Consider the following 18,831-nt stretch of genomic DNA (forward strand, 5'->3'; position numbering starts at 1 on the left):
TATATATTCATACATACATATATTCGTAATCTATGTATGATAATAATAATGTATATATGTAAATACTTATTGAATGCTTTTTTATTATCTTGTATAATATTGTATACACTTAATAGATAAACTAGAACTACTAATAATTAATTATAATTAATTTTATTATATTTTTATTTATAGACTATAGATAACTATTATCAACACTTATTATGCAAAATTTTGAAAGAAATTTATAAACTAACCAAATCTTCAATAAAATCTTCATTAAAATTCTCTGTTATATCATTAATATCATCACTCAATAAAACTTCATTTTCTTCCATTTCCAATGAGGGATCAAGCTGCTTTTCAAATTCTTCAAGCATTTCTTCTGTGTTATAAGGTTGATTCAATATCTATGTATATATATATATATATATATATATATATATATATATATATATATATATATATATATATATATATATATATATATATATATATATATATATATATATATATATATATATGTATATTAAAAAATCACGAAAATGTACATAACCAGAACCTACTACTAGAATATACAACAAGAAATACTTGTTTTGGTAATTGAAAAAAATTTGTAACTATTAAACATAATTAAAAAAAATTATTGACAAAATATTGTAAACATCTAAGGGAATGTTAATAATATATGTTTTTAATTCTTTTAAATTATTAATACCTGATTAAATGTTGGCAATTTTAAAACCTTTAGACGTGTGAAAACTTCTGAAGAACTTAGGGCTTGCTTCACACGCCACTGACGATTCTTCCAAAGTGTTATTAAATGTTTATACTGAATTTCAATTCTAAAAATAATTAATACATACAAATAAAAGGTAAAAAATTATAGAAAAAAGAAATAATAAATAATTTAAAAAATAAAAAAATTAGTAGAAGTAAAAAGAAAAACTGATAGGTAAAAAAAGTAAAAAAAACTGAAAAAAAATTTGTAGAAAAAACTCAAAGCTAAGAAAAACAAAAGTGTTTTAAGTAAAAAAATGGATAAGATGAATGAGTAGAAATTAAAAATAATAACATAATTTAATACTTTATGGAGGTGTATTTTAATTATTCAAATTCTTTTACAACAAGGCTGCAACCAAGAAAATTAAAAAGCAAGCAAGAAAATCAAAAAGCAAGATAACAGTTAACAGTAGACTTAAAAGATTGTATGTTGTATGAGTCACATGAAGATGGGAGCAAATTTCAAAGCAGTGATGCTTAAGAAATAAAACTAGATGAATTATGTGAATGAATGAATAAAGTTTTTTGAGCATTAAGGAACAGCTACAGTAAAAGGATGCAAATTTGCTGAATGATAATGCCATGTAAGATTAATTTTTGATTAAATGGTTTAGAGAGTAATAAAGAATGTTCTGTAAAATAATTTTGCAAGAGACAGAAATGACGTCTAATTACAAGTTACAAAGGGGTTTAAGTAAAAAATAACTTTAGCAACAGAAGCAGAAGTGATTTGAATACCTAACACTGGTTTAACCTGTTTTTTTAAGGACGACAGGAAGAGTGTGGTCATTAGATTCAAGGGATGAACTAGTTGAAAAACTCTTTGGAAATAGTTCTACCATTTCATTTGAAGAGTTAACACGGTCAGACCTAGTATGAGAGTTAGAAGAGGCAATAAGGTCAGACCTAGAATGAGAGTTGAGACCTAGTAAGAGAGCTGAGACCTAGTATGAGAGTTGGGACCTAGTATGAAAGTTGGAATGTTAGAATTGTCTTTGTTAATGACATTTTTAAAAATTTTTTAAAAGTCTAGAATCTAATTTTTGAGATATACAAGGATGAGTTATCTGAGAATGGACTTAAATTTTTACTAATGATCTTAGCTTCAGAACTTCTTGCATAGATTTCTTGCAATAGTAAAAAAAATTGTTCTCTAGAGAGTTATTTTTGTGGAAAAGAATAAAACAATTATGATTAGAAATGGAAACTGCATATGAAGAAAACCATGGAGTAGATTCAAGCTTGACTTAAAACTGACATAGAATTGACATTAAAATGACTTTAAATTTGTTTTATCAAAACTTTGATAAGACAAATATTTGTTTCATATAATTCATGAACCATTGTGGACGTATCATAAAATCATCAATAACTTTTGCATTCACAACCTTGTCAACAACTATTGTATTTACAACCTTTATTAACTTATATATAAATTATAATAAAAACAATAATAAATTATAATTATAATAAAATTATAATTAAAAGTCATACCTAGTTGATAACTCTGTTGCTTCAGCATCAGGGGCAGGGATAACAAAACATACTGAAGGAACTTCTGATTCTACACCAGAAGGAGGAGATACCTAATAAATCATAATTTGAGAAATAATATTTATTTGTAATTAATTTTATTTATTAAAAAGTTGTTAATTTGAATAATCAAAGTTTATAAAATAAATATAAATACTTATATTAACCATACAAAAACCTGTAAGTTAACTGTAATGCAAATTTACATTAAAAAGCACTTTACCCATACAATTTTCATAACTTATTTAAGCTAATTTTCATAACTTATTTAAGCTAGATGGTGTATGATTTTAGATAGTAAATGATGGATTCTAGACGGTGAACAATTTTGATAGTATATGATGCATTCTAGATGGTGAATGATTTTAGATATTAAATGATGGATTCTAGATGGCGAATGTTTTTAGATAGTAAATGATTCTAAATACAAGTGACAAATATAGTTGAACTTGATTTTTAAAACATGGAAATTTCAACTATTCTAGGTTTCTTAATTAGAAATTCTTTGTTTCCATTATGCAAGCTTCCATTTTGCAAGAAGATCAAATGTTTTAAACATGATTGATTTTAAATCTGAATAGAATATATAAATAAAACAGCTGATGATTACTTTTTAAAAAGTAAAAATTAACATCAAAAACCATCAATCAACATTACTTTCTTTAAGTTTGTTGTTAGATTTTTCATTAAATGTGTTATTTTTATTAACTTAACAACTTATATTTGTGAACTAAAAGATGTACAACATCTTTTAGTTCACTAAAAACTTACTTGTGGTCTTTGGATGCAAAATAATAATGAAAAATAATTATACTTAACTATAATTAATAATATAATTAATCATATAATATACAATTTTATAAATAATCATATAGTTAATTAACTTTTATGTTGTTTTTCGACCTAATGTAGTTTAAAATAAATAGTTCTTTAACTTGTTTTATGTAATGACCATTTTGTATATTATCAAGTAAAATAAAATATATAAAATAAAAACATTTGAAAAGTATATATTTTTAACAAAATACCTTCCATCGGAATGGATTGCTATTATCGATCAGATCAACACTTTCACCACAACAAATGACATCCTGCAATAATTAATTTAAAGTGCTATTTGTTTTTATTTAAATAATTCAATAATTTGCACAAAACTAATTTAAAAATAATGACCTTTTCTTGTTCATAATTGCAAACAGTTATAACAGCTTCTGGTGTTTTGTATTTTTGATGTCTCTTTTTTAATGGAACAACTTCTTTGCTCCATTTTCCCAACAAAGAAACTTCACCCTTATGATCAAATAGTTCTCGACGTATTTCCTGTGGAAAAAAAAATTGGTTTAACTTAACTTAACTTGGTTTAACTTAACTTGGTTTAACTTAAGTATTACTTGTGTAATTAATGTAAAAAGTGTAACTATTAACAAAAAGAATTTTTATAAAACTTTTTTTATAATAAGTCTTCAATTTGAAAATTTTAACAATTTTTATTTATTTTCAGTGAATTTAGTTTTGAAGTCTGCATATGAAAACCTTACTGGGATATCAGTGTGAATTACAAACTGCATTATCAAACTTTGAATTTTATTGTCAAGTTTTAATACTAAACTATGACTAATTTGTTTTTATTTGGTTATAGAATATATCCTTTAAAATAAAAAAAGAATTGAAAATATTTTTTAAAAAATATATATGTATATATGAATTGGTTAAAAGACTTGGTTTTCTATGCAAACTTAATAAAGGTTGCAATAATACTCTAAGGAAGCTAAATTACAAATTGAATTTTAAATAAACTTCAACTAAATATGCTTTTAAAACAAAAACATGACACCAAAATATTTTTATTTGTAGAGGGTTCCAATCAATTCAAATTAAACTGTAAGTGCAAATAAATATAAAATTATCTCTGGTAATAAAAATTAAATTTACAAACTTTTTCTTTGTTTTTCTTAAAAAGATAATTAACTTATTAGGTTTGATTTTAAACATCTGTGAGAAAAAGTGAGAAAAGATTTTTTAACAGCTCGTGGAATAGTGGAAATTTTTGTATACAAAAAACTTAATTTAAAATGCTGTTAAAACTAATAATTAAACAAGCATATAACACCTGCTGAAATGAAAATAAATCATTTAGCACATCTGAAAATCTTCCCTGAGTTTCATCTTCACTTCTGCATTTTAAACCTTTAAATATAAATGCAAATTTTTCTTTTGAACCAGAAATAACATTTTGACTAAACGCTAGATTCCACAATGATTCCTTTGAATAAATAACACGTATTTTTCTGCTAGAATTAGTTATTCTAAGAACAGGTTTAAAATTCTTTACGGTCAATCTATCAGGTATTAAATGTAAGTTTTTCCATCTACTTTTCCAATAGGTTTTTAACAAATATTCGTATAAGGACTGTTCGGCTTGTTTTGCGTTAAACTTTTTATGGTAAATATTTTGTTTCACATATTTTTTTAACACAAAAGATAACAAAGTTTTCCAAATAAGTTTTGAAAAAATTGTGAGAGTTAAAATTATAACACTTCCAAATGCTATTATTAAAGAAGTCGATATGTACGTAGCGTTAACCCACTCTTCAAAAGACATTCATAACACAAAATGAATATTAACAATATGTATCCAAAAAAAATAGGGTACACTTTATTAAAAATCCTTTTTAATTCGATCATAGAGGTAATACTACTTAAATGTAAATAAATAACACAATAAACACATTTTGTGTATCTGTCTGTAGATTTTTGTTTTAACGTAATCTAATCCTTTCTTTCAGTATAAACACACTTAACTCCGCGCTTAAAAAAAGGGAATCGCCTTTATTGTTTGTTTGTTTCGTCTGAGAAAACCCCGCCAAGCATCTTGTTTAGTTTTAATCGATAACTAAAATTTCTTGAGTTGACGTTAAAAATTTTTCTATATAAAGATAAATTTTTAATATAATATATAATTTAATATAGGTATTAAAAATATATTATTGTATTATAATATATTGAATATATTATAGAAAGTATTTTTAAATTTCTTCTTCACTTGATAATTTATTGATTAATTAATTATTAAAACTCATAAATATTAAAATAAAATATGTTTGAAAATATGACGGCATTTGTGTCATTTCTATTTTTTTATATACACTTTTTTTTTTTTTTTTTTGAAAGCTTTATTAAAATTATCTAAACTATTGGTTCAAACAAGTGTGTTGTTTTTTCACCAAACAAATGAATGGATCAATAAATCCAAACTTTTAAACTTCTACAGTTTGAGCGGCTCAAATATCGTACGTACTTATTATCCTACGTACGGAAGCTTGTAATTTTAATTTGTTAATTTGCTTTTTAATCTTTATTATTATACATTAACACTTATACAATTATAATGCATTAAAATTTACACTTACCAATAGTTTTTCAATAAGATGATAAAGTGCTTCAACACTTTCCAAATCAACACCATCAAAAAGATTTTTCAGTTTATTTACACTTTCTACTAACCATTTTTCATACGAATAAGCTTTCTCAAAAAACTAATTAAAAATAGAAACAGAATATTATAAGAATTTGCATAAAAACATTAAAAATATATTTTTAAAAACTATTATGTAAAACAATCTACAAGTAAAAATTATAAATTTATACCTTAAAATAAAATGATGCATTTTTGTAATGAGTTTGGAAAGCAATTTGTAATTGATATGCCCATTTTAATTGTGTTTGCACAACTCCAACGTATGCCTTAACGTAAAAATGTTGTAAATAATTCAATACTTTTCTTTATTTTTTAAGATTTTTAATGTAATTTCTTTAAATTAAATTACTTCTATAGCAGATGTTGCAGGGTGAAGGTCAGCGGTAAGTAAATGACCGTTTTTAACTATTTCTTGAATCATTTGATCTCGTACTATTAATTCTGAACGAAGTTTCTGAAATAAATCTTAAACGTTAAACAAAAAATTTAAAGCAATTCAAAAGTCCATATTTTAAAATTTGCACTGCACTGAAAAATTAAAAAAACGTTATTGAACCAATTGCAAAAAAAAAAGAGCCTGATATTTTACTAAAAAATATACAAAAATCCAACCAGTGCCTCCAAAACAAAAACCTGGACTAGCTTCTCTACCGTTACATACCGTTACATACCTGGCTTTTTTTTTCAGTTTTCATTTCAGGTTTCTATTTTTCTAATATTAATTTTAGTTTTTAAGTTGGAAGCGTGTTATTATTAAACTATAACACAAAATAAAAATTTTGTATAATAAATACGTATGTAAAATAAGTCTAGATTTTCTCAAGTCTTTTTTTGCAGTCGCAAAATTGTTGTTGTCTTATCAAAATAACTTCTTTACTGCTTGGTTTGTAGATTAATTGGAAACCAAAACTTTATGATTTACATTTTTTTTTTTTTAGTAATTCAAGTAATTTTAGTAATAAAAATAATTTAATTTTTAGTAATTTTAGTAAAAGTCTTTAGTTTTAGCTGTAAAGTTATAATTCTGCTTTCACTTCGCAACTCACATATTCATTACTTCATACCCACCCAATATTACTTCACTAATTAGTACTGTATGACCCATCCAATTGTTATATTACAAAAAAACTTTTTATTACTTTAAAACTTTTTTAATAGGGTTATTTTAAACCTCGTTGTTATTTTATACCTCGTTGTTTTTAATAGGGTTATTTTTTACCTCGTTGTTTTCGGCTAGCATTTCTAAAGACAAATTTTTATCGCTCCAATTTCGTGAAACTTCAATATCTTCTTGCTGGCTTAACCATATAAGCTGTTCAGTGCAAGCTTGCATAAAGGCAGTAAGTGATTTCAGATTCAGAGATCTTTTCATTGTGCATTCCTACGGTAATAAACTGGAGAATTAATTTCTATATCTCGTTTGTAAAGTACAATAAAAAATAAAATAAATCTCAAGTAAATTAAAAATGGCACAGAGAAGTATTACTTGAGTTAAGTAATATAAAAGATAAATGCTAAAAGTGAACAAAATTTTTCTTTAATAAATAGTTTACATACCAAAGCTTCATTGTATATAAGTCTTAACTCTTCTAATTTCATGTTTATTTCCGTTGGGTGATTTAGTGTCTGAATTGAAAACATAAATGTTTAACAGAATTTTAACATATTATTGTTTATTTTTAGCTTACTGTTACAATTGCAACTATAATTATATACAGTGGTGTTACTAGGGGGTGCGGTCTGCACCGGATGACACCAACACGACCTGCCACAAAGTGTTGTTTTTTTTAAATATCTAGATATAGAGGACTTTTTTCAGAAATTGACGATCGTACCCCTGTACTTCCACAAACCCGTGTCGTCGGCCCTGTTAGTGAAAATTTATCATGCTGGGTGACACCAACCCAGCAACCTCACTTTATATACATATACGTATATTTTTTTAAATTTATTTATGTTACCAGTATATTATTATTTTCAATAAAGTTGTTTATGCTTAATTATAATTATAAATATTATATTTTATATTAGTAAGTATAAAAAAGCAGTGGCGTAGCTAGAGTTATTTTAATTATATTTAAGAAGAAAGCGGCCTTTAAACTTTTGTATATTGATGGGAGGCTTTTGAAGGAGGGTCTCCCCAAGAACATGCCAAAAAAACGTTGTTTATAGTTGCAAGAGTAATACAGTTCATAAAAACAAACACATAAACATGTTCGAGTTTTTTCATTTCAATTATTTAAAAAAGTTCCCTTTTTTTCAATTTTCCAATAAAATAAACAAACTAACTAGAGGTCTTGTGGAGGTAGGAGAGTACCTTCAAAACTCTTTTGAAAATTATTCAGTTTTTTTTTTAATCTAATATAAAATTATTGATAATAATATTAAATGTAACAAACCTCCACAGAGCAAATTTTGTCAATCTCTTCTCTAAACTTTAAAATCTCCTTTAGTTTGATTTCATTTTCTTCTAAATAAGCTTCGTTACTAGGAAGGTCCATTCCGTACTCTGCACTTTTGATCAAGTCCTTATATAAAACATTTTCGTAAATGCAGATAATAATCATTATTGCTTAAAACTGTTAACAATTATTTGTTATTAATTATTAATTAAAAGTTTGAAAAGTTCAATTATGAAAATACTTCAATTTATATAACCTATAAATGAAATGTTACCAATATAAATTTCACCCAATTGTAGGCAACCCGAATGTTTTGCAACGTCGCGTTAAGTTCCGTTTCGGGGCATCCTTCAATAAACTCCGAGTTTTCGCTCATTTCTTCGTCGCTGGAAGAATGGTTTTGCTTTCTAGTACAACTCCAAGGATTGGGAATTGAAAAAGGTTTTAACTTCTTTTGTTTTTTATAAACTTTTGTTATTGGTTGTACTCCTGACCGTTTTGAAATACGAATACCTGTCATTTTTGACGAATCGTTCTTTTCACTTTCATTTCTTTTACTTCCAGCGGATATTGTTAGTTTTACAACCGGCTGTTTATCGCTAGTTAAACTGGCTTCTTTGGTCGATTTAGCTGGTTGTACAACTGTATTTTCTTTGTTTGAAGTTAGATTTACTTCTGTTGTAAACACTTGCTCGTTATTGGATAGACAAGCACTCTCTTCATCAGTACTTATTGGTACTTCTTCTTCTAATAATGGAATTGCTTCATTGCAAACATCTTCTTCGATAATAGAAATTATACTCGGAATTGATAATTCCTTTAAAGAAAGTTTATCATTGGAATTGTTGTCCTTTGGGTTATGTTCAGATTTCAAAGTTTGAAGTTCTGTTTGAACTCGATTATTAAGTTTTTCCCATCGTACTGAAATCGCTCCAGCTCTAAAATTAAATCAGAAAGTATTCTTAATACTATAAACATTATAAAAATTATATAATTACTGTTCTTTTTTATATAGCGTTACTTACACTGATTTCTTTCTATTTGAATTTTGTATTTGGAATTGCATATATGTGGGTGTGTGCGTGCGTGCGCGCGCGTGTGTGTGTGTGTGTGTGTGTTACTGTTTGATTAATTGGTCTTATTTATACTTAATAGTTTCAAAATTTGCGGAACCTTTTTTGAAGCTCTTCGCTGTTTTGATATACACTTTTCACAAGTATTTCTGTAGAACTACTCAATGTTTTAATTGGCAAACGGAATACCTAAAAAAAAAAAAAAAAAACTTAAATTTTAAAAATTTTAACCTAAAAAAGAAAGTTTAAAAATAAAAGAAAAAGTTTTAAAAAACAAAGTACACGAATAAATATTTCTCTTTTCTAATTAATGCATGAACTAAAAATTAGACGTGTTTGAGTTAAAAAACTTTGTGTGAATTGTCTATGTGTAACTTTTTAAAAAATGAAAAATAAAAAAAGATATAAAAGACACTTTCTAAAACTTACCTTTATCGCTTTAACATTTTGATCAAGTTTGCGCATATTCTCCTGAACATTTGAATCAATTGGACCTTTATCGTACTAAATAATACATATTATTATTAAAAACAAAACAAAAAAATGTTTAATTTATTATTTGTTGAAAAATTATTTAATTTATAATTAATAAATAAAAAAATATTTATTTATTTATTAATTATAAATTAAATATTTTTTATTTAATTAATTCAAAATTAGTCGTATTAATAAGTATATTTTGAAAACAATATTAGATGTAAAAATTTATAATCAGAATACAGTAATATAGAAGGATTAATTTTATAAAATAAATACTAAAAATACATTATCTAGTTCTGTCTCGATTATTCCTAACGAATTCTCCAAAGAAGAACACTAAAAAAATCAATGAAAATTAACTTATTGACATTAATGGTGGATTCATTAGAGACTATAAGGGTTTTTACACTGGGCATTGAGGGTTTTCTTAAACGAATTTGATTTTTTTTTAATTGAAAATAGAGTTATTATTTATTTTTATTTTTTTGCTTACTTCTTTTTCTACTTTTTTTGCCACTTGCTGGAGTTGCTCCAACCTAAATTAAAATAATGAAACAGTAAAATTATCTGAAACGCTTTTTGTTTTTATATTTTAAAACTATTTTATGACCTAAAAACAATGTTTATATTCAATTCTGCAGGCCATGGTCGAATACTCATCCCAAATAAAGCATGATATTAAACAACGAGCAGTCAAAAAGTTGTAAACGTTTTTAATAATTATCAACTTTTCGACAAAATTTACAAATGTTATCTAAAATTTTTCTAATGATTCAACAATATAAATGTTTTTTTTTAAATCACGTACCGTTTAAACAGAAAATGTTATTAAAAGTTTCATATATGAGGGGGACTCCTTTACTTATTCAAATATGTATTCGAGGTAAATAGCGCATTTCAAAGCATTGTTAATTTATTTTAAAATTTGACATCTGCCAACTTGAAAAAACAAGGAATTAGAACGATTTCAAAACCAAGAAGAGAAAAATCGTGTTAAATTGGATACACTTTAAATAAATTGAATAATTTTTCTCATCAAAATATTTTATCAAACTTATTTTTTTTCTTAATTTTTATTAAGAAAATAAAGGTCTATAAGATAACATGAAATTATATATATATAAATATGGTAACACTTTTACATGAGTGTCTTAAATTGAACTATGAGTATGACTATTGAGATATTTGATGTAAAATACACAAAAAGATTAGATATGCTAATTAATAGAGTAAAATAAACAAACAAAAAAAACTAAAAACTTTTAATTTGCAATTAGTGTGAATTATATGGTGTTACCATTATCTTTTTTGTGTATTCAATTTTAGAAAAAAAAATTCTTATTTTTTTCTCCGTCAATTTTTTTAAGAAATGGCAAATTCAGTTCTAAAAAAAGAATTTTCTGCAAAATGTTTTCTTTACAAAACCACATTTCATGTTCAGGTTTTTAAGTTTGAAATAATGGAATTTTTACAAACGCATACTTTTTTTAAATGAGTATCAAAACGTTTCATTTAAATAACTTTTGAAATTTTATTATCTGATGTAGCAAAAAGTTTTGTTTAAAACTAGAAAATAAATATATGCAGAAAAATTTTGGGGATTTAAAATTATACATAAAAAATAAAAATACAAACAATAAAGTTAAGCTGTCTAATTTGACATGATTTTATCGCAATAAATATATTTGTTAATTTAATACATTTTTTAAAAGAACTTTTTTAAGAAAATTTAACATCGAGATAAAATTTTTATAAAATAGCAGAAAAAATATTGAAAGTAAAATATATTGAATAAAAATGTATTAAAAAAATAATACAAAACCTCTCGATTTCCTTATTAATATCATCACAACGCTGTTGGTTAGCTTGTACCATTGCTTCCCACGCCTATTTTTTAAATTCAATATAAGATGTTTGATATTTTAATTACGGTATAAGGAAATTTTAAAATTTTGCTGTGCTCTGTGCATAAGACCGTAAGGACTTTTAAAAGCACCTTAATAACCACACAAAAAAACTGTCTTGTTTTTATGTAAACTTATAATTCTACATACTTGGTTCATGCATTCTACTGTATAATTATATGGTACATCTATGCTTCGTTTTTTTGGATTTTTCATAGTCTAGAAGCAATAAAAGTATTGTAAGAAATTGATTATAAATTTTAGTTTTAATAATTGCTAAAAAATGGTTCTACCTTAATATTTGTAAAAAGAGTCGCCAAGTGTCTTCGCTCTGCGTTTTTTTCTGGGTAGATTTGTGTTGAGAAAAAACCCGCCTGGCCAAGTAGATCCTAAAATTTGAAATAAATAACAAGAATTTTTTGACGCAAAAGAAAGTTTTTTTATATGTCGCAGAAAACAAATTTTAATTTAAGAAAAAGAAATTAGGAGTATTTACTTGCATTCCTTGTAAATGTTTTGGAAAGTCTCTACTATTCAGACTGATTGTACAACGACTCAACCATTCAATGAACATTGAAACTCTGTTACAATACACCTCAATTGTCGTTTTCAAATCCTTTAAAAAGTTATTGTTTGAGAAAGAAATTATTTTAAACTTTTTTACAAAACATAGAGGACTGAATGTATAAAATCTCTTACTGCATCAATTTGGTCTAATAACCTTGGAGGCATCGAGGGCAGCACTTTGTGAATAGCCGAAACATAAGTTATTATAGTTTTGTCATCCGGGCATTTTATAACATCTAAAATAACGTAGCATTATTTTTTATTTTTTTATTTCTATATAGTATTATAGCTCAAAAAAATGTTTGTTTACCCTCAACATCAAGTAACTTAGGTATTCCAAGTTCCTTTTCTGCAATTTGAAAAATAATTTCCATTCTTTGTGGCGGACTTGCATTCTTAATCTCTGCGTAATCAATAAGGTCAGGTCTATAATTAAAAAGAAAATCATTTTGTATATTTTGTAATAAATTTAATGTAAAAGATATGATAGGGTAAATACCGTAGTCTAATTGGACTATTTTTGCGCCGGGCCTACGTCTTTTTTGTTATAAAAGAACTTTTATAACATAATTACCTGTGTCTGTGTAAAAGAGCGCCAAAAGCTAATCCATCCGACCAACTTGAAGAAAAATTCTTTATATCTACGTCTTCATAGCTAAATTACAAAAAGAATTGTAAACTATAGCAGCAAGTATTTTTAGTTAAAATGTTGTCAACTATCATCTAGATTGCTTTAAAAAAAATCAAAAATAAAATTAGCGCTTATAAAGGTAAGATAAAGGTTTTAACTTTTAAACAAATTTTTTATTGACGTTGGTTTATTTATCTTTTTGAAAGAAGGTAAAATAACTACTGTAACTAGCTTAAAATCTTGTAAATATTTTACCCTTCACAGTTTGTTTGACTCCAAAACAAAAGCTTCTGCTTAGGCGATTCTGTTTCAAGTGTCATTGTTTTAATATCTGATAACTAAAAATTATTATGTAACTAAAAATGTAAAGAAGCTTATGGTGTATGCTAAGAGGTACATTTTCATTGAAATCAATAAAGTCATTCTCTTACAGTTATATACAAATATAAGTTTAAACCTGAAAATTTAAAATAAGTATCCAAACAAGCCCAAGAGTAAGCTTGGTATTTCCATCAACAATATCTTCACTTCGGATGTTTACAAGTTTAATCTAAACCATAAAATATGTTATATTGGTTTCTTAATATGTAGACACAGCATTACTTAAACAAATAAGAATAAACAAGCAAATTTATGTGATAAGAGCACTTACGCCTATATAATTCAAGTAACCAAGGGCTGTAGTTACATTCTGTAAACAGTAGAAACGCATCGTTCCTTTTTGCATCCTCTAAAAGAAAAGGTCAAGTTTTAAATCAGCATTTAACATTGCTTCTTCATGTAATTGTGGGTTCGTACTCCAACTGCATTTTCTGTAGTGTATGTTAATTATCAAAAGGTTAGCATAAAATACTTTAATAAGCATATTTATGAAGAAAACATGAGAACTTACAAGACTTTCGTTGGTAAGTAGTTCCACCAACAGTATAAGATTTCTTCCATCACGAAAGTCTTCGTATAAATCTTTTATTTCTACATTAATCTAAAAACCAACAAAACTAAAAACACATCTTTTCAATTACCGTGTGTGTGTGTGTGTGTGTGTGTAATGCAACGCATAGCTGTAAAAAGCAGGTCAAACAAGTATGTTTATACATTGCAGTTATTTTTTAGATAAAATTAGATATGTTGAAAATAAAGTTAGAATTATTAAAGAAAAAATGACAGAACATATAAGGATGAATAAATAAAAATGAAATGATCAGAAATACTATATAGATTTGTAAGTTATAAAATTTTAGGACTCAAAAGTAAAAAAAAAAAAGCTAAAAAAATAGGCACTGGCGAAAGTGTAAATTAGTATTTCAATAAAAATACTTTGTTAGCAGCTAACATGCTTATTTGTCACGCTGTCTCTTTAATTTTTTTTTTTTTTTTTTTGTATTTATAATTTTTAAAAGCTTATAAAATCAGCATTATTTTTTGAGTCTTACTTTACTTATTGCCAAGAATATGACAATACTAAAAAAGAGGAGAATGTTTTACCTTAACTAGATGGGTGTTGCACCATTTTGTAAAAACTTTTTTCTGCACCACAGCTCTCTCTTCTACAGTAAAGCAAAATGTATTTTAAATGTTTTGTTATTGATAAAAAAATGTTCGTTTTACAAATATGTATTTATTTAAGACAAATAAATATTAATATATATGAAAAAAGAAATTTTGTCATCATCGGCATCCCATCTTCTTTAAATTGCGAATCCTAAAACACTATTTACATCCATTTAAACATGCGTCAAATTATTTTTCAGTTAAATAATGGGTGGTTACTGATCTTCAAATACGTCTATAGAAGATTTCTAAGAGACACGTTACCTTTTAGAGTGCACTAACTTTATACTTTTTTTTTCTCACATTCATTAAATTTAAAAACCGTAGTAAAGAAAATCCTTTCGTGATTTTTTTTTCCCTTTTTTATATTTTTAGATTATCATTTTGAATAGTGCACTCACAACCACACCTAAAATTACGCTCATAACCTAAAACTAATTCTTGTGTAAACTATGATTCTTATGATTTATTGTGCGAGTCAAAAAAGACAGAATGCGTTTTAATCGCATCTGAGCAGGCGGACACTTACAGTCACATACTATTACCATAATATTATTTTTTTTTAAGTTTATTTAAGATTAAGTTTATTAAAAACTAGTGTGCATAAGTTGATCAAATAATCTATTCGGGTTTTTACTAGTTTAAATTAACTTCTTCTAAAATGAAAGTTACTATAGTAAACATAAAACGTTAATGATATTAAAACTTATATATCATATTTCTCGTATATCTTTTTTTGCTCATAATTGTACATACCCTTTAAATCTTGCTGTCTAAGATCCATTTCTAATCCATCTTCTTTGTCTCGCCATTGTAAAGACTTTATTTTATCCATATTACTGGGTATAAAAGTCCGTCAATTGTTATTCAAAATTTTAAATGAAATAAAAAGTTTGATGTTATGTAGCTAAGCTTATCTTACATAATTAATATCGAATATAAACGCAATGAATACTTTATCAGCAAGAGTATATTTAATAACAGTGTATTGATATTTTTTTTGTGTAAAATGATACATATATTGGTCATTCGAGCCAGCAATATATTTTTTCAATGTCTGTTACGTAACAATATTTGCACATTGTGGAACTCCCAATGATATAAAATTAAAACTGAAATTAATTGTTATTAACTTTATCTATTTTTACTTTTGTTTTTGTATAAACAAACAACTCCGTTTAATTTAAACATAATTTTTTAATAAATTGGAGGTAAAATAAATACTTAGGCATGGAACCCTTACTTTTGAATATATTTTTTGCAATATAACATTTATTTATGCTAAAGTTTACGTGAAAATTATATAAAATTTTTTTATAGTTTTATAGAAAATTTTAGTCAGCAATATTGAATCGTGATCGTTGATTTGATCAATGATAAATGACAAATAGTTCATTAGTTAGCAGGAAACTTTTAACAATTAACAAACTTAACAGGAATATTTTAACAATTTTCTGTAATTAACCTTACCTGCGTTAAAAGATACATTTCTGTCAGCTAAACAATATTGTTCTGACGGACTTCTTGAGTTTTCCAATCTTGGGGGTAATTTTAAACGTCGTTTCATTTTAAAACTTTTATCTAATCCAATCAAATGAACAAGTTTTTAAAAATGGCTCGTAAATATTTAAAGTTTGTAAATATATTATAGATTTTTAAACATTTCAATATAAAAATTTTATTAATATTTAATAAAGTTTTAATAATAATAAAAAATCTTGAACACTTTTTAAAAATTCACACACTTTGTTTCAAAGAAAAATTATTACAAAAACATTAACGTAATTCGCTAACTTGTAATTTGTAAATGCTTTGATAAACTTTATAAAGTTAATTTATTAAGGTTTTTCCCACCTTTTTATTCATTTGGATTAGTAGAATGTTTAGCGACAGATAATCAAACGCTTTAAAGAAATAAATATCATTTATAATTAAAGTTTATCCTTGACGTCCAATGAATATTTATGCAAAGCGTCAAAGAAATTTATTTTTATAATATTTTTTAAATATGTTTTTTCTTTGCAAGATAAATAAAACACAAATCCAAAGAGATTTTTAAAGTTGACTTTGTTTCAATAATAGTTTAACTTAAGACACAACAAAATTAGTTGATTTTGTAAAAAATAACAGTGCAAAGAAAAACAAAAAGCCGCATTTATGTTATGCTCTATACTATAAAGTATAGAGGAAACAAAATTTTGCTAAGCTGTAACATTTTCAATTTTAAGTTATATAAATAAAAATTTTATATATAATCTTAAAAAAATATTATATAGAACTTGAATTATATATCAAAAAATTAGATAATATAGCATTTAAAAATGTTATCAAGAGCATGAAAATTTTTATGATCGGAACATAAAAAGATTATCGGCGGTACATGAAAAAGTTTTAAGTAACTCATAATAAAACAAGTGTTACTAGTTTTCAAAATATTATTAATATTTCTTAGTTGTTTAAACAGATTTTTATATCAAAATAACTTTAGTCAGAAATTTTCGTATTTATAATTATAACTAACCGTTATAGTTGGATTATCAAAAGAATTATCAAATGACTTTCAATGATCAGTTTTCTATTTTTTTGTTTTTGATTTTTTTAAATTATTTTTATCGAAGTTTGTTCAACCAACTTATCTCTTGTTTGGTTAAATGCTATAATAAAAGAAAAAACAATTGAAATTATTTATTTTCGATTACTCTCCCCACTCCTTCGTATGTTAGTGTACGTTAGGGTCCGGGATAAAATGACAAATTTTATAGAAATTCGCTTCTTTTGAGAACCAGGTTTACATACTTTTTAAAAAAAGTTTTTATTATAATATTAGGGATTCGTTAAATATTCAAGGGTCAGTCTTATAAATTTATAAAATTTTATAAATCCAATGTTAGGGGGAGTCAACATATAGGGGGTGGGGGGGGTGGCTTTAATAATTTGACAATTGCTAAAATAGGGAAGGAGGCAGGTAAAGAAAAGTTGACGTCAACAATAATACTTTTTTTTATTAATTTAATTATTTAAAAAACGAAAAATTAGGCAGCTCTTGCAGTTCTGTGTTACATACTCGCTTAACCTTCAGTATTTAAATAAAGCTATTTATATTTTTACTTTTTAAAAACCGTGTTGTGTTTTAAAAAGACCCGACACATACAGAACTAAATAAGCACACACAAGATGTTTATTCGTAACACTATCATTTTTTCAAAGTTGTTGTTGGTTAGTCTGCTGTGCACATGTTAAAGTGAGGAGGATTGCCATATTGAAGTGTGGTATTGATTTGAAATGTGTTCATAATTTAAACGTGTAAGGTGCATACATTTTTGTGAATTCTTTAATCATTTTTTTGTTCAGAATAAATTGTTGTAATTATAAACTTACGGGTGCGTCGTTTTAAAGTCCGCCATATGATTAAATAATATTTATGATATGTCATGAAATATGATATAAATAAATATCATATTTACATTACGTATTTGACACCGCTTAAACCATTGAATTGTTATTTGCTGCCCTTAGATACAAGTTTTACAAACAGGGATTAGCCTGTTTTGATGGAGAAAATTTATCAGCTTTTTTTCTTTAATGCTTTCAATAAATTTAGCTAGATGATTCATTTTACTTGCAGTTGCTGTACTGAAGTGCACTTGAAAACGTGGTTAAGTCTAATTTAATTTTTTAGCCAATGAAAATTTTCGTTACAAAAATCTTAGTTGCTTACCGATTTTCGGGTAAACCGTTTTAAAGTCCGCCATAAACTGGAAATATGTTCATAAATTAAAAGTATAACACTTTTTTTTTCTATACTTATTTTCAATACTGTGTGTACCTTTTACTTTTATTCACCTTTTGTTCAGAGCAACCATTTGTAATTTTAAAGTTTACATTGATATGTTCATAAGTTAAAATTTGATCAATTTTTTTTTCTTATTCTAAACATTTTACTTTTAATTACTTTTGTATTTTAGTTGTAAACTTTTGTATTTTTGTTGTCTATTTAAAAATAGTGTTTTATTTTTTTTCCATTTAAATTTGATTTTTATGGGGTGTGGGGTAATCGAATGTTGACGTAACTCTAGGGAAGGTCTCTGGAAGTTTGACAAGTTATTGATAAGGAGGAGGGGGAGTTTAAAAAATATATAAATATATTTATTTATCTTTTTGATTTTTGCCTAAAATTAAATAGAATAGAATGAAATGGTCGTTGAAATGAAGTAGTTATGACATTGTTTATTCCGTTGCTCGTAATTATTTATAAATTAAAATTTTGCAAATATTTTTTGTTTACGCTCTAGAGATTTTTTTTTTTTAAAAATCCTTTTACGCTGGTCAATAATCTTTTTTCACAACTCAATTTTCTATTTCCGGTATTTATTTTTATAAAAACTAAGAAATATGGTTGATTAGAAATTATTGTCTTTTATAGATTGATTATGATTTACGGATCCAGAAG

General features: G+C 25.4%; 1 protein-coding gene across 4 annotated transcripts in view; it reads right to left on the bottom strand.

Annotated features, from left to right (window-relative positions):
- LOC100209298 (dystonin) overlaps positions 1-17,046 on the bottom strand; it is a 57,306-nt gene extending 40,260 nt beyond the window's left edge. The window contains exons 1-30 of one of the 4 annotated variants that reach the window (XM_065812160.1): positions 16,903-17,046; positions 15,852-15,962; positions 14,316-14,377; positions 13,723-13,812; positions 13,483-13,560; positions 13,288-13,380; positions 13,086-13,168; positions 12,774-12,854; positions 12,510-12,625; positions 12,332-12,435; positions 12,129-12,248; positions 11,926-12,021; positions 11,783-11,851; positions 11,551-11,615; positions 10,222-10,264; positions 10,014-10,064; positions 9,678-9,752; positions 9,349-9,437; positions 8,450-9,113; positions 8,173-8,301; positions 7,331-7,399; positions 6,993-7,154; positions 6,123-6,227; positions 5,944-6,039; positions 5,706-5,831; positions 3,469-3,615; positions 3,324-3,386; positions 2,257-2,348; positions 698-824; positions 237-389 (exon numbers count right to left, since the gene is read on the bottom strand). In XM_065812160.1, coding sequence (XP_065668232.1) covers positions 237-389; positions 698-824; positions 2,257-2,348; positions 3,324-3,386; positions 3,469-3,615; positions 5,706-5,831; positions 5,944-6,039; positions 6,123-6,227; positions 6,993-7,154; positions 7,331-7,399; positions 8,173-8,301; positions 8,450-9,113; positions 9,349-9,437; positions 9,678-9,752; positions 10,014-10,064; positions 10,222-10,264; positions 11,551-11,615; positions 11,783-11,851; positions 11,926-12,021; positions 12,129-12,248; positions 12,332-12,435; positions 12,510-12,625; positions 12,774-12,854; positions 13,086-13,168; positions 13,288-13,380; positions 13,483-13,560; positions 13,723-13,812; positions 14,316-14,377; positions 15,852-15,948 — 3,345 coding nt within the window. In that variant the 5' untranslated portion in view covers positions 15,949-15,962; positions 16,903-17,046. Of the gene's footprint in view, positions 1-236; positions 390-697; positions 825-2,256; positions 2,349-3,323; positions 3,387-3,468; positions 3,616-5,705; positions 5,832-5,943; positions 6,040-6,122; positions 6,228-6,992; positions 7,155-7,330; positions 7,400-8,172; positions 8,302-8,449; positions 9,114-9,348; positions 9,438-9,677; positions 9,753-10,013; positions 10,065-10,221; positions 10,265-10,338; positions 10,568-11,550; positions 11,616-11,782; positions 11,852-11,925; positions 12,022-12,128; positions 12,249-12,331; positions 12,436-12,509; positions 12,626-12,773; positions 12,855-13,085; positions 13,169-13,287; positions 13,381-13,482; positions 13,561-13,722; positions 13,813-14,315; positions 14,378-15,137; positions 15,428-15,851; positions 15,963-16,235; positions 16,451-16,902 lie in introns of those variants that run through there. The other 3 variants (XM_065812159.1, XM_065812161.1, XM_065812162.1) reach the window with 3 other exon arrangements.
- Positions 17,047-18,831: the final 1,785 nt, after the last annotated feature.

Source organism: Hydra vulgaris, chromosome 12 (assembly GCF_038396675.1).
Source record: "Hydra vulgaris chromosome 12, alternate assembly HydraT2T_AEP".
NCBI classification, from domain to species: Eukaryota; Metazoa; Cnidaria; class Hydrozoa; order Anthoathecata; family Hydridae; genus Hydra; species Hydra vulgaris.